General features: G+C 43.5%; 1 protein-coding gene and 1 non-coding gene across 4 annotated transcripts in view; one reads left to right on the top strand and one right to left on the bottom strand.

Moving 5' to 3' along the window:
* Tcp11l1 (t-complex 11 like 1) overlaps positions 1-17,442 on the bottom strand; it is a 38,240-nt gene extending 20,798 nt beyond the window's left edge. Inside the window, exons 1-5 of one of the 3 annotated variants that reach the window (XM_027422334.2) lie at positions 17,002-17,442; positions 12,992-13,178; positions 4,269-4,401; positions 2,828-2,948; positions 1,759-1,979 (exon numbers count right to left, since the gene is read on the bottom strand). In XM_027422334.2, the coding sequence (XP_027278135.1) occupies positions 1,759-1,979; positions 2,828-2,948; positions 4,269-4,401; positions 12,992-13,154 (638 nt within the window). In that variant the 5' untranslated portion in view covers positions 13,155-13,178; positions 17,002-17,442. Of the gene's footprint in view, positions 1-1,758; positions 1,980-2,827; positions 2,949-4,268; positions 4,402-12,991; positions 13,179-15,598; positions 15,927-17,001 lie in introns of those variants that run through there. The other 2 variants (XM_027422335.2, XM_027422336.1) reach the window with 2 other exon arrangements.
* LOC113833210 lies at positions 5,370-5,475 on the top strand. Its single transcript, XR_003486660.1, has one exon. It is a non-coding gene; the product is annotated as a U6 spliceosomal RNA (small nuclear RNA).
* Positions 17,443-25,564: the final 8,122 nt, after the last annotated feature.

The raw sequence follows: 25,564 nt of genomic DNA, 5'->3' as shown, positions 1-25,564 counted from the left end.
AGAGAGGAGGACCTTAGTTAAGTTCCCAGCACCTATGCTGGGCAGCTCTCTGGCCTCCTCAGGCATTTGCACTCACGTGCATATACCCACAGACAGACAGGCAGGCAGGCATAAGTATAATTAAAAAGAAAATAACAATCTTTTTCAAAAATAAAACAAATTTGGAAAACAAACACTTAACTAATGACATGAAAGACTGCAAAATTTGGCAAGCAGTGGTAGTGCACACCTTTTAATTTCAGCACTCTGGAGACAGAGGCAAGCAGATTTCTGTGAGTTCAAGGCCAGCCTGGTCTACAGAGCTAACTCTAGGAAAGCCAGCATGGTTACAAAGAGAAACTCTGTCTTTAAAAAAAAAAAGAAAGAAAGAAAAGAAAAAAGACTGCAATATTTTAAGGTGCTTCTAACCTCCTTTTCCTCACCCTCTGCTCCTTATACTTGACAATGCCTTTCCAGCCCAGAATGTGTTCTTTGTTTGTGGGTCAGCCCTCCTGGCAGCCTGAGGAAGGACAGGGACAGGGATCTTGGCCTTCATGCTTACATAGGTTGATTCATTTTCTAAGCAAAGAATGAAAATTAGCCAAGCAAGGTAGCTTACTCTCTGAAGACAGAGGCAGAAGGATCTCTGCAAATTTGAGTACTGCCTGTCTACAGATCAAGTTCCAGAAAAGCCAGAACTACATAGAGAGACCCTGTTTCAAATAAAATGAAAGAACAAAAATTAACTTTCTCCTTTCTTCCTCCCTCTCTCCCCAGTCTCTCTGTGTTTTAAGAGGTTTTTGATGTTTTAATTCAGTTGTATAATTGCTAGTTCACACTCTGTACCCAAAGGACAAACTCCTCATCTGCTTCTGAGAATTCCTTCCATCCTGCCTGGCCTACACCATAACTAAGAACAGCTAAGTACCCACCTACAGGAGGTAGTTAGAACCCAAGGCTCGATGGGCATGGTAGTGTGCACCTTTAATCCCAGCACTCTGGAAGTAGAAGCACTTGAATCTCTAAATTCAAGGCCAACCTAGTCTACAAGGTGAGTTCCAGGGCAGCCAGGGCTACACAGAAACCCTGTCCTGAAGAACCCAAGGCTCATGTGAAGATGTGGCCCTGCACAGAAGCAGGGATTGGATCAGATGTGCTCCCAGGCCCATGACCTTCCAGAAGCACAGCCTTCTGCTCAAGACTCGTGGACAGGAAAGGATGCATTTGGAGCCCTCCCCTGCTCCTCTGTCCAACTCACAAATTCACAACAGCACACTTGTCCTGAGAGGCATGCCGTCGCTACTGGAAACACTCCCATCAGTTCTCTAAGGCCACCCACAGGGAAGCAAAGGCCATCACAAACTGCCCATGGGCAGCTGCTGACTTACAGTAACCCCAAACATGCTCCTACAGTGGTTTCAAAAAACAGATCTCTCGATTTCTCTTTATAAAAGTCAAAAGACTGGAAAACCTGAGTCATTGCAGCCACAACCAGCTGGAACTAAGAAGTACTGCTACCTCCCTTGTTTATTTTACTAATCCATTCATTCATTCGAAGACAGCATCTCACTATATGCCCCAAACTGTATTTGAACTCAGATCCTATCTTAGCCCCTTAGTGCTGGAAAAACTGTGGCTGAAAGTGGCAGAATTCCTACATTTCTGTGTTTTAGATGTTTGTTTTAGAAACATTTTTGAAATGACTGAATCCCTAGACTTGAAATATACATCTGCAAATACATTTTCAACTAGATGTACTGTGAGGGACACATTTCATACCTGAAAAGAGGCACTATTTCCTTAATGTCCTTTAGTTTTTTAACTTCCTCATCTCGAGCAGGTGCACACAATGTCCCCATCATTCCAATAATGAATTCTGCCAGCTTGGAAATGTCTAGAGCCCCGTTCTCTGCTTCCTGTTTTATCAGTTCCAGATCCAAGACCTCAGTTATCTGGTCTCTTAGTCTGGTGTGACCAGGCAGCAAGAAAGACAGCAGAGTCTAAAAGAGAGCACAGCTAAGTTCAGTCAGTTTCTTAGGCGTCAGCCTTATTATGCATAAAAGAACTTACAACTTATAATTCAAAAGTAAAGGATTACCAACTTCGATTATGACACTACACACATTTTTAGCATCTTACTTAACAAATCTACAAACAAACATGCACATGAAGCATTTAGAATAGCTACCTAAGCCTCGTTCACATTCTAGCAATTGCCTAGGTGCAAGAAAAATCTGGGAGTTGGTTGGTTGGTTTGTGTTTGTTTTTTGAAGTAGGGTCTTGCTATGTCATCCAATCTGGCTATAAGCTAGAGACCCTTCTGTCTCAGTGTACCAAGTTCTAGAATCATGGGTATGAATTACCTTGTGTGGCTAAAAATGATTAATGATAAGCAAAGGAAAGGGCAGTTGCTATGGAAGCCTGTGAGGCAACAACTGATTCCCATTTTCCCAGATAACAATTCTTCAATATGAATGCTAAAGCCACTTCAGAAAAAGTTCCTCCACCTACAGCCTTCTCTATCCCAAGGCACAATCACTTTTTGGCCAACATAAATTGAATGTGTCCATACCTATTAAAAATTCATAAATACTCTATATTTCATAATATAAGTTTTGGTGCCTCTAAGTAATATGAATGTTTTCTTTGTTGTACAAAAGTAGTGCCTTCAGGTTATCATGGCTTGCTTGAAAAGTTTTTAAAGGGGCAGTGGTGCTAAGTCAAAAGTACTCAATCCAAATTCCTTCAAATAACTTAACTCTGTGGCCCTCAATCTCTTTAGAGTCTTCTGGCATAGTAACACAGGCTGGATGAACACCCCCTAAGCTCAATTCATTCTCTGTCTCACCTCTTTGATCTCTCCTACAAGTTTGATGGCATGGTCATATGTTGGGGGGTCTTCACTTAGCTGAACACTCAAGCAATCCCAGAATGCTTTATGTACAATCTCCTTTACTCTCTTCTCCAAGCTGATGACAAGGAAAAATAAAAAGACAAATAAATATGTACTATATAAGAGTATTTATATGATTTTAAATCACTTTCAAAGTCATAAGTACTCTGGCTATAGGGTAATAAATCTTCAAAACCATAGAACCAAGGAAAGCTGTCCCAGACATAATCTGACAACACACTCTACCTACTTTGCCCTTTAAGAATGGATTTCATATCACTTAGTAGGCAACATCAACCCAGTGACTAGCATATATAAAAATGCCATAAGCAGAGAAGACTAGAGGTGGATTTACTTCTCAGCACCCACATGGTGGCTCACAACCATCCATTTATAACTCCAGTTTCAGGATCCAGCACCCTCTTCTGACCTCTGTGGGAGCCAGGCATGCATGTGGTGTGCATACATAAATGCAGGAAACACCACTCATGTACATAAAATTTTAAATTTCTTAAAGACTGGAAACTGGAGTTGCTAATTTTATTTTCTCTGACCTCAGCAAGTTCCTATGATACATATATGTGAATACAGGTGCCCACAGAGGCCAGAGGCAATAGATCCCGCTGGAATGGAGTTACAGGTGGTTGTACAGTGGCCAGCATGGGTTCGTGGAATTGAACTCAAGTCCTGTTTCAAGAGCAGGAAGTACTCTTTTTTTTTTTAATCTTTCTTTCTTTCTTTCTTTCTTTCTTTCTTTCTTTCTTTCTTTTTTAAAGATTTTATTTATTTATTATGTATACAGTCTTCTGCCTGCATGCCAGCAGAGGGCATCAGATCTCATTCAAGGTGGTTGTGAGCCACCATGTGGTTGCTGGGAATTGAACGCAGGACCTCTGGAAGAACAGTCAGTGCTTTTAACTAGTGAGCCATCTCTCCAGCCCAGAAAGTACTCTTAATTACTGAGCCATCTCTCCAGCCTTCATCTTTTATTATTATTATCTTGTTTTGTTTTTGTTTTTTGAGAAAGGGACTCATATAGCCCTAGATGGCTTCTAACTTGCTACATAGTTGAGGATGACCTTGAAATGATCCTCCTGCCTCCACTTCCCAAGCCTTGGGATTACCGGCATGTGCCCCCTTATCTGGCTTCCTTGTCTTCATGTAGTTTAAAATCTGGCAAAAGATGCAAGTTAAATAACAACTACAGTATAATGACATAGTTGCAAGGAAATGAATGAAACAATGCACTGGGAAAAAAAAATGAAATGACTAAATCCTAATGGGGGAAAGAAGGCATGAAGACTTCGACAGACTCCAGATCCTTTACTTGTACCCTGAAGCATCATGGCTTGTACCCAGAACTGGAAATGCTCAGTAAACAAGTTCAGACACGCACCTGCCTTCTGCTAATTCAACGGCTTTAATCCGGAAGTCTCCGTTAACTACAATTTCATGCGCTAGAGCCATGTTGGTGACTCCTTTCGCTGTTTCTAGAAGTTCCTCTACAGTGACAAGCCGAGCAGGACTAGCTGTAACAGAAACCCAGTGTAAGAAGTTTATTAAGCTAAGGCCTGCGATGGCAGCTGCAGTGATATCTGTACCCCAATATTTCAAACAATAGGCTTAGCTTTTCCTTTTTACCTAGAATCCTAAGAGTAACAAGCATTAATATAATACACGAAACATATGGCTCCTGCTATGACCACTCAATGGAAAGTAGTACGGTATATTGCGATTGAAAACTTAAATTACAGTTTTTCATTGTTCCAATAAGCTGAAGGTTTATGTTCTGCCTCTGCTAACCCCTGTCTTTCCAAAAAGGAAAACACAGATTTACAATCTTCTGGGTGTCAGTGAGATGACTCAATGGGTGAAGGGGCCTGCTACCAAGGCTGTTGAGTTGAGTTTCATCCCTGGAATCCACAGGGTACACAGACAGAACTGACTCCTGCATGTTGACCTCTGATGCCCACGTGTGTACTGTGGCATGTTTGAGTCCATGAACACACACATGCAAACACAAATATATTTTAAAAAGACCTTTTTTGCTTCCATAATGAACTTACTTTTGGCCGGCGTTGGTGGCACACGCCTTTAATCCCAGCACTCAGGAGGCAGAGGCAGGTGGATCTCTGTGAGTTCGAGGCCAGCCGGGTCTCCAGAGTGAGTGCCAGGATAGGCTCCAATGCTACACAGAGAAACCCTGCCTCAAAAAACCAAAAAAAAAAAAAAAAACTTACTTTTGCATTGACACTGATATTTCTCAAAATTAAAGTAGCATTAAGTCTTAAACAAGCTTAAAACCATTACCCTGGAATTCATTAAATGGCTCAGCAAGTAAAAGTGCTTGCTGCCAAGCCTGACAACCTGAGTTCAATCCCTGGGACCCATACAATGAGAGAACCAAGCCCACAACTAGTCTTCACACACACATTATACACAGACATACACAGACACACAGGGAGAGACACACACAATGTTAAAAAAATATTAAAAAGTGATCGCTTTGGCAGCACATATACTAAATTGGAATGATACAGAGAAGATTAGCATGGCTCCTGCACAAGGATGATATGCAAATTCATGAAATGTTGACTATTAGAGAAAAAGTTACCTTAAGCAGGGCATGGTAGTGCATGTCCTAGAATTCCAGAACCTGGTCTACAAAGGAAGTTCCAGGACTGCTGTAGAACAATCTTTGTATGCTGTAAATATGTATTACTGGCCTATAGCTGGATGGGTAGAGGTTAGGCAGGACTTACAGACAAAGAGAGAGCACAAAGAAGGGGAGAGGAGTCTCAAGAGTGGCAAGGAAATACAGATAGAAGCAAGATGAACTTGCTGTGTTGAAAAAAGGTACTGACATGTGGTAGAGCATAAATAAGAAATATGAGCTAATTAAAGTTGTAAGAGCTAGTTAGTAACAACCCTAAGCTATCAGCTGGGCATCTATAATTAATATTCAGTCTCTGTGTGGTTATTTGGGAGCTGGTGAACAGTCCTAATGAAAAACTCTGCCTATGAATGATGCTCCAATGTGGGGCACCTACATCCATGTAAGACCTGAGAAAGTTTTAAAAAGGTTCTAAACACACAACAGCCGAATGTGGCTTCACAGTCTCATGTCACTCATACTGGCTGCAGTACAGAGATGTGTCTCCCAGCAGCTGCCTGTGGGATGGAGCCAGAAGCCAACTGCCATGTGTTCATGCCATACACAAAACTGAGTGGTGCCAGCAGCTGACATAACAATTTAAGATTCATCTCATGCAATCAAAAAACAATACAGATGCTCAGAAAAGACAGATCCAGATGGAGAAAACTATAAACAGGTTACAGTGTGTTTTAAAATATATATAGGCTTGGGAAGGAAAAAAAAGAGAAAAAGTATATACAGTCACAGATTTTAAAATAGCATAAAATAATAAAGTCCTTTAAAAGGAGTAAAATAATAATAATAATAAATAATCCACATAAAGATGGGAAATACATAGAAACATTGAATTATGGAAACTGCTGGATTAAACCAACCTATATATTTTTAAAATATCTTGACTTCAAAATGGAAGTCAAAAGATGTGTTGTTTGGGGGAAGAGGTTATGCTTTTATTTCCACAGAAATGACAGACTATGGATTCATTCCAGGTTGATATGGACATCTTGAAATTTGCAGGCAAATAAATGGAACTAGAAAAAAATAACCCGAGTGAGGTAACACAGACCCAGAAAAACAAATATGCTATGTACTCACTCATAAGTAGATATTAGATGTAAAGCAAAGGATAACCAGCTTATAGTCCATGACCCCAGAGAAGCTAGGTAACAAGGAGAACCCTAAGAGAGACATACATGGATCCTCCTGGAAAGGGGGAATAGACAAGAGCTCCTGAGAAAATGTCATCATTTGGGGGGGAGTGATAACAAGTGGTTATTGGTCATAGGAAAATAGCTAAACAAAGGAGTTTAAATTCAAAGATCTCTTTCTAAAGGAAAAAATGGGAATATAATATAAAAATGATGAGATAATAGGGTAACTATTGAAGCTACTTTAATCCAAAAAGCAACAATTAATTTCAAAATAGTTTACATTGGTATGGATTTTGGTTACTAATAACAAATTTAAAGATATTTTTGCTAAACTATATGTATGTTTGGGGTATCGAGCTTATGCAGTTCATTTTAAAATGTAATGTATAATTAAGAAATACAGAGCTTGGTGTTGGTGGCGCACGCCTTTAATCCCAGCACTCAGGAGGCAGAGGCAGGCAGATCTCTGTGAGTTCGAGGCCAGCCTGGTCTCCAGAGCCAGTGCCAGGATAGGCTCCAAAGCTACACAGAGAAACCCTGTCTCAAAAAACCAAAAAAAAAAAAAAAAAAAGAAAAGAAAAAAGAAAAAAGAAAAAAAAAGAAATACAGGTTAATAACTATAATAATCAAACTTTTAGTCATATTAGGTAGGTTCTCAAGGTTAAACAGATATATTTAGATAGACAGATGGTCTTCAAAGACTTACAGAATATGGCATTTAATATGCTTAGTAACCTAAGGCTTTTCACAACAGTGAGACACATCTGCTCCTTGCAGCACCAATCTACTTCAGAGAAGATGATGGGCATCGAAGAACCTCCATATGGAGTTTGCTTTCTTTATGGTAAAAGCTAGGAATTTGGGTAAAGAAATTGCCCTTGCTTCAATTGCTGGTAGTATGTTAGCCAAACTGGACCAGTAGGATGTAAAAAAAAAAAAAAGTGACTGCCAAATTTTGCCAAGACAAAGTAGAACAGTCCTTCAAATTTTCTTGCTTCTCAGAAGCAAGGTCAGATATACTGGACCTATAGGCCAAATATGGATGCCCCAATGTTACAGAGGAACCTTGGGTGACTCTCCAGGCAGCCAGATGTCACTGTTGTCAGGTAACATTACACCCTTCTGGGGTCTTTGATGGAGTTTAAAAAAAAACGAAATAATTAAAGTTTTCCTTAGTTATGATAAAAGGTAAATTAAGTATAAAACTTCAGACTCACAAAGATAAGATAAATAAGAGTCTTTTCTCTAATTTTGCCAAATACAAATGGACTAGATATTATAACTGTAATTTTTACTTGATAATTGTTTTGTTGTATATAATTTTACTATGTTAAAATTAAGACCTTCCTTTTTAAATAGACAAGAAGGGGGAAATGTTGTGGAACAATCTTTGTACATTGTGAATAAGTATTATTCTCATTGGTTAATAAAGAGCTGGCCTATAGCTGGGCAGGAAGAAATTGGGCAAGAGAGCCAGACTAGGAGGATGCTGGGAAGAAGAAGGGGGGAATTTTGAGGGTCCTGAGCAAGACACAGAGGAAGGAATAGATAAACATGCCACACTGAGATAAGGTATTGATCCACATGGTAGAACATAGGTACAAATATGGGTTAATTTAAGTTGTAAGAGCTAGTTAGTAGCAAGCCTAAGCTATCAGCCAAGCATTTATAATTAATATTAAGTCTCTGTGTGGATATTTGGGAGCAGGCCAGAGGTCCTGACAAAAAACTGCCTACACAGGACAGTCAGGACTATTACATAGAGAAACTCTGCCTATGAAAAAACAAACAACAACAAAAAAGAATATGGAAGGTATGTCACAAAAGAAAACACAAGTAAAGCCCTTGACAGAGCACATATCCATCTCCATAAGATCCCACAACTCAGTAACAGACAATTAACAAAAATTAGAAATGGGCAAGAGTTAAACACACACTTCTTCAAAGAAGATATACAAATGCCCAGAAAGAATATGGAAAGATGTTCATTGTCATTAGGGAAATGTAAATTAAACCCAGTGTGAGCTGTAACTACACATCTACTAGCTCTGGCCAGAAGCAGAAAGACTGAACATGCCAAATGTGCTGAACACTGGCACAAAGGCAGAGTGTCTGTACCTAAATGTGGAGTGGGATATGAAGTAACAGTCAATGTGGTTTCTCTCTCTCTCCATCCCTATCCCCTCTCTGTGTGTGTCTGGGTGTGTGCGCACATGCGCGCCCACGTTGGGACCAGAGGTCAATCCTGGATGTCATTCCCAGGAGCCATCCATCTTGTTTTTTGAGCCAGGTTCTGGAACTCAGAACTTACCAAGTATGTTAGGTGGCCAGCAAGCTCTGCAGACCTGGTTGTCTCTGACTCCTCTGGTCTGGAATTACAGATATGTGCCACCATACCTAGCTGTTTTATGTGGCTTACAGAATTCAAGCTCAGGTTCTTAAGCTTGGGCAAACACTTTACCAATGGATCTATCTCCTCAGGCCTCCTGGTGGTTTCTTATAAAGCAAAACATACACTAACCACATGTCCCAGAAAACCCACTCCTAATCCATTACCCAAGAAAACAGAAAGTAAGGTCATGAAAAGACTTGTACTCGTAGATTAATAATCTTATTCACAAAACCTTGACAAATCCAAATGAAAATCCTATTACTGAAAGATAGAGAAGTTGTAATCACCACAAATGGAAGGTTACTTGGCAATAAAAAGGAACCACTGTTAAATGCAAAACCACAAATTTCACAAGAACTGTCTATTGACAATGTCAGATATAAACAACCATATTTACTAGAATTCCATTTTAAAAAATATTTTAAAATTAATACATGTGCATTGTGTGTATATACGTGCAATCCACCACACATGAGTGGACAACAAGGTATGGGAGATGGTTCTCTCTTGCCATGGTGTGAGTCCCAAAGATCAAACTCAAGTCATGTGGTTCATCAGGGAGTTCCTTTACCCTGAGCCACCAAATCTGCCGCAAACTCCATTCATATAAAGTTACACAAACAGCAAGACTATACAGAAAGCAGATCAGTGATTACCAAGGGCTGTGACTGTGATGAACAGAGATTTGCTGCCAAGTGGCACAAAAAAATTATGGGAGGCGATGGCGAAATCCTAGCAACTCAAGATTGTGGCGCAGTTTTAGAGATCATCAATCATGCTCTCTGTTGCAGATTCCATTTGTAAAGCTCTAAGGCACTCAAGGATTTGAGATATATCCATGTGAGTGTGTATGTGTGTGTGTGTGTGTGTGTGTGTGTGTGTGTGTGTGTGTGTGTAAATACATACACACGTTTTTGTTTTTTGAGACAGGGTTTCTCTGTATAATAGCTCTGGTTGTACTGGAACTCACTTTGTAGCCAAGGCTGGCCTCAACTCACAGATATCCTCCTACCCCTGCCTCCTGAGTGCTGAAATTAAAGGTGTAGGCCACCACCACACAGCTAATTTTTTAAATCTTAAAAAAAGCAAACAATACTTTGGTATACATATAATTTCATCAATTTATTAAAGATCAAAGAAAATTTGCATACTAGTAGATGTGCTTATAAAAACATTTTATATAATTAATTACATCTTGGCTGAATAGTTGGTATGTACATACAACATCTTTAGGTTTTTCAAAGTTGATCAACATTGTGACTTTGTAATTGTTCATACTGAGAACATTGCTTTATGTATGTACTAAAGATGGCAGAAGCACATTTAGGGTCCTTTAAGAAATTGCTAAAAATTTGTCCTAGTCCTAGCCAAAATTTCAATTACTTTTTAAATAATATTCAAACATCAGTTTTGTTTGTTTGTTTGTTGTTTGGTATTTCAAGACGGGGGTTTCTCTGTGCAGCCCTGGCTGTTCTGAAACTCACTTGTAGACCAGGCTGGCCTTGAACTCAGAGATCCGCTGGCCTCTGCTTTCTAAGTCCTGGGAGTAAAGGTGTGCACCACCACCACCACTCAGCTCAAACATAAATTTTAAAAATGATTTTTAAAAAATATTTTATTTATTTATTATGTATACAACATTCTGCTTCCATGTATATCTGCACACCAGAAGAGGGCACGAGATCTTATAATGGATGGTTGTGAGTCACCATGTGGTTGCTGGGAACGGAACTCAGGACCTCTGGAAGAGGAGTCGGTGCTCTTAACCTCAGCCATCTCTCCAGCCTGGATCTTTTTTGTTTGTTTGTTTGTTTTTTGTTTTTTCAAGAGAGGGTTTCTCTGTGGCTTTGGAGCCTGTCCTGGAACTAGCTCTTGTAGACCAGGCTGGTCTCAAACTCACAGAGATCCGCCTGCCTCTGCCTCCCCAGTGCTGGGTGGGCGTGCGCCACCACCGCCCGGCCAGCCTGGGTCTTTTTTAGCAGCTTCTGGCTCTCTGAAAACTTGCTCATAGGTGCTAGGAAAACACTTTTGTCTTAGACTTAAATACTAACTTCACTTTATTAGAGCCATGCTATCATGGACAGAATGTCAAAAACAAGTTTATCCTTCACAGAATAATTGAAAAGACAAACCCAAAACCCTTCTTTATTAGAAAGTACAGTTAATAAAAACCATGCCAGCAGTCATATCTTGTTAGTCAGTTTTCTGTTGCTGTAGGGAGTACTGGAGATAAATCAATTCATTAAGAGAAAAAGTTGTTGGAAGTGGTAGTTTACAGCTGTAATCCCAGCACTCAGAGGCTGAGGCAATTAGAATACATGAGTTTGAGGCCAACCTCAAAGTGAGTTCCAGGGAAGCCTATCTACAGAGTGAGACCTTGACTCAAATACATATACATACATACATGCATGCATACATATATACAAGCTGGGAGTTGGGCATGGTAGTACAAGTCTATAACCCAGCAGTTTGGAAATGGAGACAGGAAGATCAAGAGTTCAAGGTTATCCTTAGCTACACAGAGAATTTGAGCCCAGCCTGGGCTACATGAGGCTGGATCCCATAAGGTTTGGGGGTTGGCTTACAGTTTGGAAGTTCCAGACCCTGATCTAGTGGATCCATTCTTTTGGGTCTTCGATGAGCTGCACATAAAGGCAGGGGCCACATGACAAGAATGGACCAATCAACTTAGCCAAAAGCAAAAGGAGACTGAAGAAGTGGTCAGGTCCCAATAATCCCTAGAAGGGCAGTTCCCAGGGATCCTCCCTCCTAAAGTTTCTATCGACTCCTCATAATGCCACAGCTGGATCCCAGCTTTTAACAGATGGGCCTATGGAGGACATTTCAGTTCAAATTATAGCACACATTACAGCACTGAGTCTCGTCATTAGAAATGCAGCAGATAACATAATACTAGTAGTAGTGACAACCACTGATGTTTATTGACCATTTACTACTCCTAAGCACTATTCGTAATGCTTTACATGAATTTCTCTAATGTTTGTAACTACCTTAGGAGATAGAGTGCCTCTTGTGAAAGATGGGAAACCACCTCCCTACCTACACTTATGTATGAACAGTAACTCACACATGCATACCAGGTGTGCTTCTCTGGAAAGAACTTGTGCTGCTTTACCAGTGTATATGACCATAAACTAAGAAAATGGGCCCACTTGTAGGTATGGGCTATAAGAACACTGTTGACTGATTTATTATTCAGGAATGGCTTTAGTATTTTGGAAACATACCTCAAAACCCCAAGATCTTTGTCCTTCTTCCCAGTCTGCAGAACAACTATTCATTTACACTTTGATAGCATCAACACTGACATTCTTAGACTATGACACTCCCTTTTAAGACCTGCATTTTTGGATTCGCTTCAAAAAGTTTACATGTTCTTAAGAAAAGACATGAGCTGGGCAACTGTTGGCTACACAGGCAGAGACTGCTGGGACCTAAAATGATTTCCTCACTCAGCAAACTGAATCCACTTGCTTGTTCTGCCTGTGGGGACCAAGCCCTGGGGAAATGAATTTAGGGTGTGGTGAAGCACTTGTTTTCTTTTTTTAACCTGAATAACCCCAGTCCTGGTTCAAAGGCACCTCAGACTTCTCATTCTTTTAACTAAAGCTATAGTTTCGCTCTACCCACCCGTTTCTCATGCTACTTCAGACACAGTGGAATGCCACTGAGGCTGGGGAGAGACAGGAACATTCTGATAGCATTCTAAAAATTTTAACTTCTCATGCAATTATAAACCCACAGGGAGCTAGACTGCCAGTTGGGAAACGGCTGCTATTGTCAATAGCTACTCATTGGCAATCTTGTGATACTATGAGAACTCAGTTCACAGCCACAGGCACAAGGAAGCCATTTGAAAACAACAATCAGTGCTTTTAATCAAAGACAAGTTTGCTTACAGTGAGGTCTTCCCACTCTTTGGGGACTAGGTGAGTCTGACTTTATTTTTTTCTGTAAAGCTTCATCAGAACATTCCAGAGCACCTTCCAGGCCTTGCTCAGAGTCACTGGGCTTTGACTCTCCTGCTTCGTTTATATGGGACTTGTCAAGGTTTTCAGACATCCTCAGTGCTGTCTATTCACTTTCCTAGGAAAGAAAGACAATGAATGAGTCAAACATGTCACTGACTGACCGAGCAAACCCTTAGTCTCTGAGTTTCAGTTTTCTCAACAGGCTTTGGAAAATTTTATCCATTTATACTCTACCTCAGTGATCAAAGACACCTAACCAAGGACACCTGTGAGTCTTCCAGAATAGCTGGAACATTTGTATCCCACTCCTGAATAACAAGTGGGGGAGGGGGCTTAAACCACATGCTTCTGCTTCAAAGGGAGTGGTGACTCTGTCTTAAGTCTGTATTTAGAGACAGTGTTTCTCTGTTGACCCTGAGCTCTCTATGTCACCCAGGCTGGCCTTGAACTCATGACCTTCCTGCCCCCAATTCATAAATGCTAAAACTACAGATGTGTACCACCACCCACACCTGAAACTAACATTCTTTCATGGCTGGGAGCTTATAGAAAAAAATCTTTGAAAGCTGGACATGGTTACACACTCTTGTAAACCTAGCACTTGGGAGGACAGAGCAACTTCAGGGCCAGGGTCACTTAAGTAAAAACAAACAACACCAAAATGCAACTCATTAGAAACAACGCTTCTAGCCACCTTCCAATGCTGTGCTGAGGGGATGGATGGCTTCTAGTCCTATTGTGTGTATAAAAATACCTGGGAATGGGGGTTTGGGAGATGGCTTGTTAGGTAAGATGCTTTGCTATAAAAGCTTGTGGACCTGAATTCAGATCCCTTGTACCACTGAAGCCAGGCATGGAATCACGCCTACAAGATGCTCAAAGTTTATCTCTCTGGCTTCCATGCATATGCACAGGTGAGCACACATATACAACCCTTCCCCTAAATTCTAAAAAAAGTAAATGGGAGAGGCAGGCGGATCTCTGAGAGTTTGAAGCCAGCCTGATCTACATAGTGAGAGATCCAGGATAGCCCAAGCTACATAGTGAGACCCTGTCTCAAAAAACAAATTAGTAAGTAAATGGGGGTGACAAATAGTACTTGTATAGACTCTATAAAATGTTTAAGAGAAATATGTTTGTTTTTCGAGACAGGGTTTCTCTGTATAGCCCTGGCTGTCATGGAACTAACTCTAAACCAGGCTAGCTTTAAAGTTAAAGACCCACCTGCCTCTGCCTCCCAAATGCTGGGATTAAAGATGTTCACCCAGCATATATTTTTAATAGTTGCTAGTCAACAGGAAAAACATATGAATAAAATAGGAAGTAGCAAGCAATCATAATGAATGTGACTGGATTTTCACTGTATTAGCTGCTGATAAGAATGGGGATATTACCTGACACACTATTCTGGACCAGCTAATAAGGGCGTTTTTCAAAAGATTTATTTATTTTATTTATATGAGTGTTTTTGCCTGCATATATGCCTGTACACTGCATGTGTGCCTGGTGCCAAAGTTGGTTAGAAGAAGGAAGAAAATGGGTACCCTGAAACTAGAGTTACAGATGGTTGTAAGACAACATGTGGGTGCTTAGAATCAAACCTTCAACATCTGGAAGAGCAGCCAGTGCTCCTAACTGCTGAGCCAGTTCTCCAGCCCAAGATCTGTTTGTTTGTTTATTTATTTATTGGTTTTTCCAGACAGGGTTTCATTGTGTAGTCCTGGCTGTCCTGGAACTCCTTCTGTTTACCAGGCTGGCCTCGAACTCACAGAGAAACGCCTGCCTCTGCCTTTGCCTCCCACGTGTTGGGCTTAAAGGCATGCACCACCACCCCTGGGTTTGTTGCTATGTTTCTTGATGTAGAATATGATGTGACCAGCTGTCTCACGCTCCAGCTGCAGTGACTTCCTCTAAATGACAGACTATAGACCTGGACTGTGAGCCAAAATAAGTTCTTAAGTAACTTTTGTCATTTATTTGTTTGTTTAATTTTTTTTTTTCTTAGAAACGGTTTCTCTGTGTAACAGTCCTGGCTGTCCTGTAACTGGCTTTGTAGACCAGGCTGTCCTGGAACTCAAGAGATACACCCTGGGCAGGGGCCACCACTACCCAGCTTGTTTATTTATTTTGGAGGCAGGGTCTCACAACTCTGGCTTGCCTGAAACTCTATGCCAAGAACAAGCTGGTCACCACCTCATAGAGATCCACCTGCCTCTGCCTCTTAAGGGCTGGGATTAAGGGGCACCATAATGCCAAGCTGCATTTCACCTTTCTAATCCAGTGCCTCACCCCCAGCCCCTGGAGACAGGGTCTTTCTATGTAGCTCTGGCCACATAGAAAGTTACTAAGTTAACCAGGTTGGTTCTGAACTCATTGATCTCTGAATTCTGGGATAAAGGCATGTGCTACCACACCCGGCCCAACTTTCCTTCCAAAACCCATCTCTTCACTGTCCTAAATCCTCCTAGAGTTTGGAAATGCAACAGACCCAATGTACAACATCACCCATAGATTCCATAAGAAAGAAAAACACACCTGACTTTATCCTCTTCACATACCGATGGAGCCATTCAGTGGGTGCAGAAAGGGGGAAAGCAAGACTCCTTTAAACTCAGTAGACTGCCCCCAAAATCCTGCAGCTTCTGTCTCCTCCCCGGGAGGAGATGAATGTTTACACTTTTCTCCAAAGTCCCGCAGGGCTGATTGCTAGACAGTTGGCGTTCATTTGACTGAAATTCCAGTCAAAATACGATTATTTAAATAGGGATAGAAAGATGAACACAGTCTAGTCAGAGAGACAGACATGCTTGCAGGCAGCCACAACGAAACACAAAGTAGCATGACTTTGCTATTCTAAATAGCAGGAGGAAACCTTCCCAGAAAAGATGACACGTGACCTATCTTTGAAAGGAGTAGAATTTCACCCAGTTTTAAAGTGGGGGTGGGGTAGAAAGGGGGTTACTTCATTCCTCTGGCAAAAAAGCATGGCACGTGAAATGGAAATGTGACAGGTAGTGAAGATGGGAAAGAGGAGTTGGCGGTCAGACAGGGAAAGTGCTAATTTGTACTTAAAAAATAAAATGAAACTCTTCGCCTAGATTTTGAACTTCTCAAGAGCCAAAACCAACAGTATTCTCCACAAATACTCGGCACCACTCCCATCCCAGGCAAACGGATATCCATCTGTTGATAGAGACATAAATCCCTGTGTCATCTGTGTGATGTCACTGTTTGGGAGAGGTTGTCCAAGGTGTTTAGAGTAGCACTGGACCTGTGGTTTGAAACTGACAAACACCCTTAGCAAAAGTGATCAATTTTTCTTAAAATATCCCATTCCCTGTCACTACTGAGATCCGATTCTGGCTCTTTAAAGAGGCTGTGTGACTTCAGTTTTCTACGAAGTTGCGTACCTCTTCATTTAACGGATAAGACTACATACACAGAGAACACAGGCTGGCACACAACCATTCCATAACTGGCAACTATAATTAATGAGCAGTGGGGTGCATCCGGGGGCTATTTAATTGCTCTCATTCATTCACTCAACAATCATAAAATCCTACTGGCACCTAACCAGGAAACCGAGGGGAGGAGGATCCTGGCACGGGGACCCACATCTGTCAGGGATGCGCGCGGGCCCAAGCTGAACACAAAAGAATCCTCCCGAAAGGGTCTTTCAGTGAAAGAACCATCTCTGGCCACCGGCGGGGAAGCCGCGTCCAGATTCCGTTGTAAACAGCTGTTTAGGCGGGCGAGGGAGCGGCAGAGGCGCTCCGGGCGTGCGGCCTGGAGGGTGGGCCTCCAGCCGCCCCTGTCTCCTCTTTGCCTCTACCCGGCAACCCCGGGACCCGACCGGCCCGGAGAAGTCAAGCAACGCCGGTGCTTCCGCTCCGCGCCTCCCGGGCTGGCCCGCCGGCCTCCTCGGCCGCCCCGCTCACCTGCCGCGGCGTCGGTGATCTCCCTGCCGCCGCTCTGGCTGCGAATCCCGCGGGGTGGTGCCGCCAAGGGGCGGGAGCGACGGGCCGTGGGCCGGGCGCCTGGGCCGGGACCCCTCCCGGACTGCCGCGCTCGTCGGGCCGCGGGCGGTCCTCTCAGCCCCGCTGAGGTGGGCAGCCGCCACGGTGACCGGTCCTCAGTCACCCGCCGGGCTGTGCGAGGCGGTGTGAGCCGCTGCGCCTGCCCAGCCTAGGGCGGCGCCATGTTCCTGTACGGCAGTTCTCCGCTGTCACGAAGGGGGCTCTCGGTGGCTCGGAGCTTAGCCACACCATGGTTTTGTGTGGAGATAGGCTAGCGCGGGGTCTCGAGCGGGGCCTGGTGCGGGCTGAGGGGCGCGGCGATGGGCGACTCCGAGTCGCTCACGCCGCACAGGGCGGCGCCATGTTGCCTTACTGAAAGGCGGAGGCGCGCCGCCGGAGACACGAGAAAAGTGAAGCGAGGGCGCGGAGTTAGTTAGTCAAGAGAAGCCAAAGGAAAGGCGCCTTAAAAGCCACCTTCCTTGCCAGGACTTTGAAAGCAGAGGGTTTTCTTGTTGTTGATGATGGTTTGTTTTTGTTTTTCGACACAGGGTTTCTTTGTGTAACAGTCCTGGCACTCGCCCTGGAGACCAGGCTGGCCTCGAACTCACCGAGATCTGCCAAGCCTCTGCCTCCCGAGTGCTGGGATTAAAGGAGTGCGCCACCACCACCCGGCTGAAAGTTAAGCTTTTCATCCTGTACTACAACTTCACTCTCTTGCCCTCATTTTGGCATCCCTCCCACCCCTATCCCTACCCTCCCCCCCTCCCCCCCCCCGCCCTCACACTTGACTGAGTCTCAGTGACACAGATACTGCCATTTGGATTATGAACCCTGTGGTGGTCTCTTCGAGGTGTATAGGTGACTGAGGCTTGCGATGAAGCGGGATGGGGGCAGGGGCGGTAGCGGTTCCCTAGCTCCACCGGGTTTGTTCATAAACTAGATGAGCGCTCTGAGCAGTTGCGTTCCAGAAAGGAAGATCATTTCCCCTAAATACCGTGTCAGGACAAGCCCACTTGGGGAGTCTCGTCTCCTTAATTCCATGAAGTTGTGGCCGGCATGATCATTGCTGCACCGAGAAAACTACCTCCCACACACCTTCAACCCTCAGCACTAAAATAGCAAACTAACTCCACGAACACATACTTTGTTATCGGCCTTGATCTTCAATAATAAAAGACATGTGACTTAACTTTTTTTTAGTGCTTTATAACTGGGCATAAATTATGCATTTCTTAAAGCAGTAAATCTTCTACCTGTCGCCTATAAGATGTGGGTTTATTTAAGTAACTAGAACAGATGGGATTAGTGCTTTCAAACTCCATTAAAGCCCATGTAATTATTGCTAAAATATTTAAGCCTGGGTATAGTACAGTATAGCCCTCTCAAACCATTTACTAGGAGGCACGTTTTTCTGTTGGGCCAGAGCTCGGTGCATATGGTGTGGTTCACAACCACATGTAACTCCAGCCCCAGGAGATCCCATGCCCTCTTTTGCTCTCAGGGTACTAGCATGCACCTGCACACACAGAAACACACACACATAAATAAAAATATTTAAAAAACAAAACAGCACCAGGGAGATGGCTCTGGGTAAAGTCACGTGGCACCAAGCCTGTTGACCTTTGTTCCATCATGATCTCTGGAACCCACATGGAAAGACATAGCAGAGGCCTGGAAGTTGTCCCCTGACTTCCACTTATGGGTCTTGACCCATGAGAATGGGCTCAAACACACTAAATATAAATACATAAATAAGCTGTCCTGGGATGCCAAGATGGAGATGGCTCAGCAAGCATTTGACAAACAAGCCTGGCAATCTGAATTGATTCCTAGGACCCACATAAAGGTGGAAGGCAAGAACTGACTCCATAGAGTTGTCTTCCGATCTCCACATGATCAGTGGCTGGTGTGCTCACAGTATGCCACACCAATTATAAATAAGACAGTTCAGGGCAGGAGAGATGGTTTAGCAGTTAAGAGCACTGGCTGCTCTTCCAGAGGACCAGGGTTCAATACCCAGCACTCATTGAGAAAGTGTTAGACCCCCCCCCACCCCCGGAAAACTCAGGTATCCGGGGTTCCTGGCCATGTTCGAGGTCACCTCAATCACCAGGCAGATTCGAGAGCTTGCTGCAAACTGCACGAGGCTTTATTGTAATTTAACGAGCTAACCCCATGTTAACTCGGGTCTTTCACTCACCTGCCATGGCAGACGTCTAGAAAAGACAGCTCCTAGGGCCTCCCAAGAGATCTTATAGGACAGTGTAAGGGGCGTGTCTAGGGGGTACGCACAGGCTTACACACAGGTTCAGGATTGGTGTGCCTCCCAGGCTTGGAGGGCTTGCCCTGTGTTGATTGGTCAACTGGTTGTTATGGTCCATAGGCCCTCCCAGGGTGGTTGCTATGCTCTCTACGTCATTGCTGTGTGCTTGTCCGTAAAGCACACCCAGAGTCATAAAGCATAGCGCCACCAGCTAACTTCTGATTGGTTCCTTGTCACAAGGCAGGCATCTGACTTTCTAGTGTCTAGGACAAGGTCATAGAAGCACGTGTTCGGCCGTTATGGCTGCCAAAAGGGAAGCTGGTCCCTTCGAAAGAAAGAAGGAAAGAAAGAAAGAAAGGAAGGAAGGAAGGAAGGAAGGAAGGAAGGAAAGAAAGAAAGAAAGGGAAGGAAGGAATAAAGAAAGAAAAAGAAAGAAAGAAAGAAAGAAAGAAAGAAAGAAAGAAAGAAAGAGATAGCTTTCAGATGACTCACTTTCGGAGAATACAACTAAAAAGATATTCAACTAATTGAACATTCAGTTCTTGTAATGGGTCTTTCTCAAGACTTTCTTTCTTTTGGGGCTGTCAGCCCCCAAATAATGACTCAGAGACTCATTAATTATGAAAGCTTGGCCTTTAACTTAGTGTTGGGGAATATTATTTTAAGGTGTGTGACTTTTGTTTATACTGCATTTGTTTAACTCTGTGAAGCTGTGGTTCTTTGCCTGTCTAAAACACCTGATGGTCTAATGAAGGGCTGAATAGCCAATAGCAAGGCAGGCGGGGCTGGCAGACAGAGAGTATAAATAGAAGGAGAAACGAGCAATTCAAGAACAAGAGAAGGAAGAGGAAGACAGGAGCTACCCAGCACAGCTACACAGCAATCCACGGAGTAAGAGTAAGATTTACACAAGTAAGAGAACGGGAAAAGCCTGGAGGCAAAAGGTAGACAGGATAACTAAGTTAAGGAAAGCTGGCAAGAAACAAGCCAAGACCGGATGTTTGTTTATAACTAAGAATAAGCCTCCGTGTGTGATTTATTTGGGAGCTGGGTGGCAGGCCCTTCAAAAAGCCAACAAAAAATATTTCCAACAGCTTAGATTTGTTCTCAACTAGCTCTTATAAATTATATTAGCCTGTTTCAGTTAATCTATGCTCTACCACATGGCTCTTTACCTCTCCTCCATTCTGTGTGTCTGACTCCTGTGTCTTGCTGACGTCTCCCTTGAACACCTAGATTCATTGGGAGTTCCTCTGCCCAGAAGCCCCGCCTAATCTCTCTTGTCTAGCTATTGCCCATTCAGCTCTTTATTAAACCAATCAGGTGCCTTAGGCAGGCAAGGTAAAACAGTGATGCATCTTTACACAGTTTGCTCAGATATCACACAAGTTCTACCTGAATTTAGACTAATGTGCCTATGCCTCTTTGGTGAGGAGATTTGTTTTGTGGGGTTTTGTTTTGTTTTTTGAGGTCTCTCATTACTTAGCTCTAGACTGGCCTAAGACTCCCTATGTAGACCAGGGTAGCCTCAGATTCATGGAGATTCACTTGCCTCTGCCTCCCAAGTGCTGGGATTAAAGGCATGTAGACCAACAGGAACAGAAATTCTAAAACTGTGTCACCTGAAAACTATCTGGGTGATGCCAGGTAAGAATGAAGTACTTCCCAGGCGACTCCACCATACAGCTGGAGGGACACAGACATACTCTGAAACATGTCTGCCTTTTTTTTTTTTAAAGATTTTATTTATTATGTATACAGTCTTCTGTGCGCATGCCAGTAAAGGGCACCAGGTCTCATTCAAGGTGGTTGTGAACCACCATGTGGTTGCTGGAAATTGAACTCAGGACCTCTGGAAGAACAGTCAGTGCTGTAGAACCACTGAGCCATCTCTCCAGCCCCCATGTCTGCCTTTCTTGAAGGGTTTCTCAAACTAAATCTCCCTTGGAAATGATAAGACGATACCAAAACCATTCCATTTTAATTTGGGATGACTCATGTAATCTCTTGACACTTAAAAAGCTTAAACATTCACACATATGCCAGTTTGATCTTTGGCTGCAAGGATTGGAAACTCAAACTAACCTTGAGATAAAGGGAGTTCGTTCAGTGCCAGACCAGAGTCGGAAAGGAAAAAGGAAACAGCTGTCCTGCAGTTGAGTTGCTGCTGTCACCCACCTGGAACATACAGGATCTCTTTACCTGCCCCTTGTTTTTGGTTTCTGTCTTGGTGTTGCTCCCTCGTGCTTTAGATTCATCTCAGTAGAATTTGGCCAGCCAGGCTGATTTTTGTATAAAACCTGTCTCCTTAGTCTACAGGAGGCTGCCTTTGGGTGGGGTGCTCGGCCTCTGTCCCCTCTGCTGAGAGAGAGGCCCAGCTCACAGTTACCCTAAACATTGAGCACAGACATGGAGATAGGCCTTGTATGTGGCATCAAGGAGGAATGAAGGAGAACACCAAGCTGACAGTAAGGACAGTTGTAGTAACCCAGCAACATTCTCCAAGATTAGCACTGGCCCTACGGCTTAACGTTATAATGTCTTCAGAAAATGATAGATTTACTGATGTTTTTCTGTCGGCTTACTGGCTGCACATGAATCTGATATTTTTAATCACCAGATCCTTCTGCCCAGCTCTGCCTCAACCTTGATATGTAGGTTTAAACTAAGTTTCTGTCATTCTATTTACCAATAAAGACTCCAAAGGCAGATGTGGGGGTGAAAACCTACTACATCAGAGAGACCCAGAATAAACCAGCTGACCTTCTTTTTTGGCCAGAGACCCAGCAAGAGATGCATCTCTCCACTTGTCCCAAACCAAAAAAGAAGCTCAGTACTCCAAGTCCTGCCCTACTCCTTCTTGTGCATCTCTCTGTCCGTATTCCTGGCTCCTCCAGACTCTGTAGCTAATTCTGGTCAACTAGTCTTTGCTGGCTTCACCCCCTGAACCAAGGGGTTCCCAGTGTGCTTGAATATCCTGCAACAATTTGCTTAGAATATCCTATTCTTTTTAAAGACTTATTTTATGTGTATGAGTGCTCTACCTACCTGCATGTTTGCCTGCACGCCAAAAGAGGGCATCAGATCCTACTAGAGATGATTGTGAGCCATCATGTGGTTGCTGGGAATTGAACTCCGGTCCTCTGGAAGAGCAGTCAGTGCTCTTAACCTCTGAGTCATCCCTCCAGCCCCGAAATATCCTATCTTGGGCTAGTCAGTTGGCTCAATGCTGCAGAGCCTGATGACCTGAATTTGATCCTAGGCTCCATATGGTAGATGAATCTACTCTTCCAAATTGTACTGATCATGACCTGCACAGTTGAGTGGACACACACATACATACATAAATGTAATATATTTTAAAAAGTCTTTGAGGAATGTAGCCCTAGGTTCCTGTTGTAATGAAGGCCATTCGGATTCCTGAGGTCTGGGCTGCCACCTGGGGCCATGTTGGTGCCTGAGGGCTGCGCTGCTGTTGGGACCATACTGATCTAGGTGGCCTGTGCCACCACCTAGGGCCAGGCTACTGCTGTGGACCATGTCTGGATCTGTGGTCCTACTGCAGCTGGGGGTCTGTTTTGAAGTCTGTGGCCCATGTTGCCACGTGGAAGCCTAGGACCTGGGCTAAAACCTGCAGCCTTGTTGGAGTCTAGGGGCCCTGCTGCAGCTGGGGCCATTCAGATGAGTGGCCTGTGTTGCCACCTGATGCCATGGTGATGTCCAGACCTGGGCTGCTATGGAGGATCGTGTCTGGGTTCATGGTCCTACCGAAGCCAGGGTCTGTGTTCAAGTCCAAGGCCCATGTTGCCACCAAAGGTTACATGGAAGTCTGGGGTGAGGACTGCAACCTGTGGCCTTGTTGGTGTCCAGGGGCTGTGCTGCCATCAAAGTCAGCCTAATCTGAGTAGCTTGTGCTTCCATCTGGAACCAGAATGTTGTCCGAGCCCAAGCTGTTACCTAGAGCCAAGTCTGGGTCTGTGGCCCGGCTGCAGCTGGGGTCTGTGTTGATGTCTGTGGCCCATCTCAACTCAGGGGAACATAGGAACCATGTGTGATGAAATGACAGCCATGCTAAGCCAGTCCTGCCCTTCGCTGGGCCTGGTATAGCTGGTCCTGGTCCTGGACAATGCAGCAAGAGAGCTGGGCTCCCTGCACTCGGGAGAAATGGCCCACCTGTCACCATGGGTGAGAGAGAACTGACCTTGATGGCATGGGTATAGGGGAGCTGGCTCTGTCCCCTCACCCAGTGGCCTGGACTTACCAGCTCAACTACCATGTAGGCCCACAGCCAGGCCTGGGGTTGGCCCACCCTAACGTTTATCCTATCTAGTACCTGCTGGAGCTCATGAAGGGACCCATCCTATACCAGCTGGCTGTCCATGACTCTGGGTGGCCTCAAGATATCTGAGAGGAATTTCAGTGAGGATCCACTTATGATGGTACATCAGAAACCAGAGGCCTTGAACCAGACCAATGACTCATTGCAATGAACATTTACAAGTAAAGCTAATTGGACAAAAGGGTGTGACACTCTGCAGCTCCCCATGCCACCGGAAGCAATGAAGATGGAGTAGTGAAGGTTTGGTTTTCTTTTTGTTTGCTTGTTTTGAATTTTCTTTTGGAGGTGAGGGGAGGATTTGGAGGGACTAGGAGGTGAACAGAATTAGGGTGCATGATGTGGAATTCCAAAGACTCAATAACGAAACTATGTTTACAAAAAAAAAGCTTGAGGTGAACTGCCTCACCCTCACCCCAGACAAGATCTTGCTGTGTAGCTCCGGCTAACCTGTAACTCACAATTTCCTGTTTCAACCTACTGGGATTAGATACTGGCCATCATATCTAACTTCAAATGGTGATTTTTGTTTTGTTTTTCAAAACAAGGTTTCTCTGTATTGTTTTGGAGGCTGTCCTAGAACTTGCTCTGTAGACCAGGCTGGTCTGGAACGCAGAGAGATCTGCCTGCCTCTGCCTCCCGAGTGTTGCGATTAAAGGCGTGTGCCACCAATGCCCAGCCAAACTGTCATTTTATTTGAATGTTTTCCATAAAATGAATATTGTGTTTGACTGATGATTCTAACAGGTGCTGGAGCTATGGACCAGCAGTTAATGGCTGCTCTTCTGGATGTAAATCCAGTTCCAGGGGATCTGAGTTCCTCTTCCAACCTTGGTTGGTCACACACAAACACATTATGCACGAACATACATGCAGGCAAAACACCAATACACAAAATAAAAATAAAAAATAATAAAAAAAAACAACAAAAAACAAGCCAGGCATGGTGGTAAAAGCCTTCAGCTCCCAGCACTTGGGAGGCAGAAGCAGATGGATCTCTGAATTCAAGGCCAGCCTGGTCTAGTGATTTCCCAAGATACACAGAGATACCCTATTTTTAAACAAAGCACGAACACTGCTAGCAGTCAGAAACTGAATGTTCCTGTCTTTTCCTGAAGGTGTTTGTTCTGGTAGCCAAAGAATCATCCTGTAATTATGTGCAAAACAAAGATTACAAATCAGATAGTGTGCAGCTGCTCTGCCAACTATGTGGATCTCACCAGTTTTTGTAGCCTTGTTCTGCAAATTTCCTCTCATACTTAAATCATGATCTCTTTTCTTTCACCACTTTTAAAGCTGCCTCTTTTTCTTAAATGTGCCAAAAATCTGGCTTTCCTAAGATAACTAGTATCATATATATACATATACATATATATATATATATACATATATATATGTATATATATATATATATTATAGTTCTCAGCCTTCTGTTTGAAGACTAGCTGATGTTACATCAGAAAATAAGAGATCACTCACAGTATGCCAGCAGATTGGGGCATTCAAGTTTTCCCTACCACTTAAGAAATTTCCTATTACATTGATTTTGTATGCATTTTGTTGGGTATGTGTATTATATGTGTGGGCACCTGTGCCACAACACGTATGTGGTCAGAGGGAAGCTTAGGGAAGTTCTTCTCTACCACATGGGTCCCAAGGATTGAACTCAGTTCATTGGGCTTGGTGACAAGTGTCTTTACCCACTGAGCCATGGCAACTCTTACAAAAGAAAACTTGTGGCTTTTGTAAGTGGCTTGCTTATAGTTCAGAGATTCGGGCCATTATCATCATGGTGGGACATGGTGGTGTGCAGGCAGACATGGTGCTGGAGAAGAAGCTGAGAGTCCTCCAACTTGCAGGCAACAGGAAGTAGACCGAGTATCACA

Source organism: Cricetulus griseus, chromosome 6 (assembly GCF_003668045.3).
Source record: "Cricetulus griseus strain 17A/GY chromosome 6, alternate assembly CriGri-PICRH-1.0, whole genome shotgun sequence".
NCBI classification, from domain to species: Eukaryota; Metazoa; Chordata; class Mammalia; order Rodentia; family Cricetidae; genus Cricetulus; species Cricetulus griseus.
This window is presented reverse-complemented; position numbering and strand designations above follow the sequence as displayed.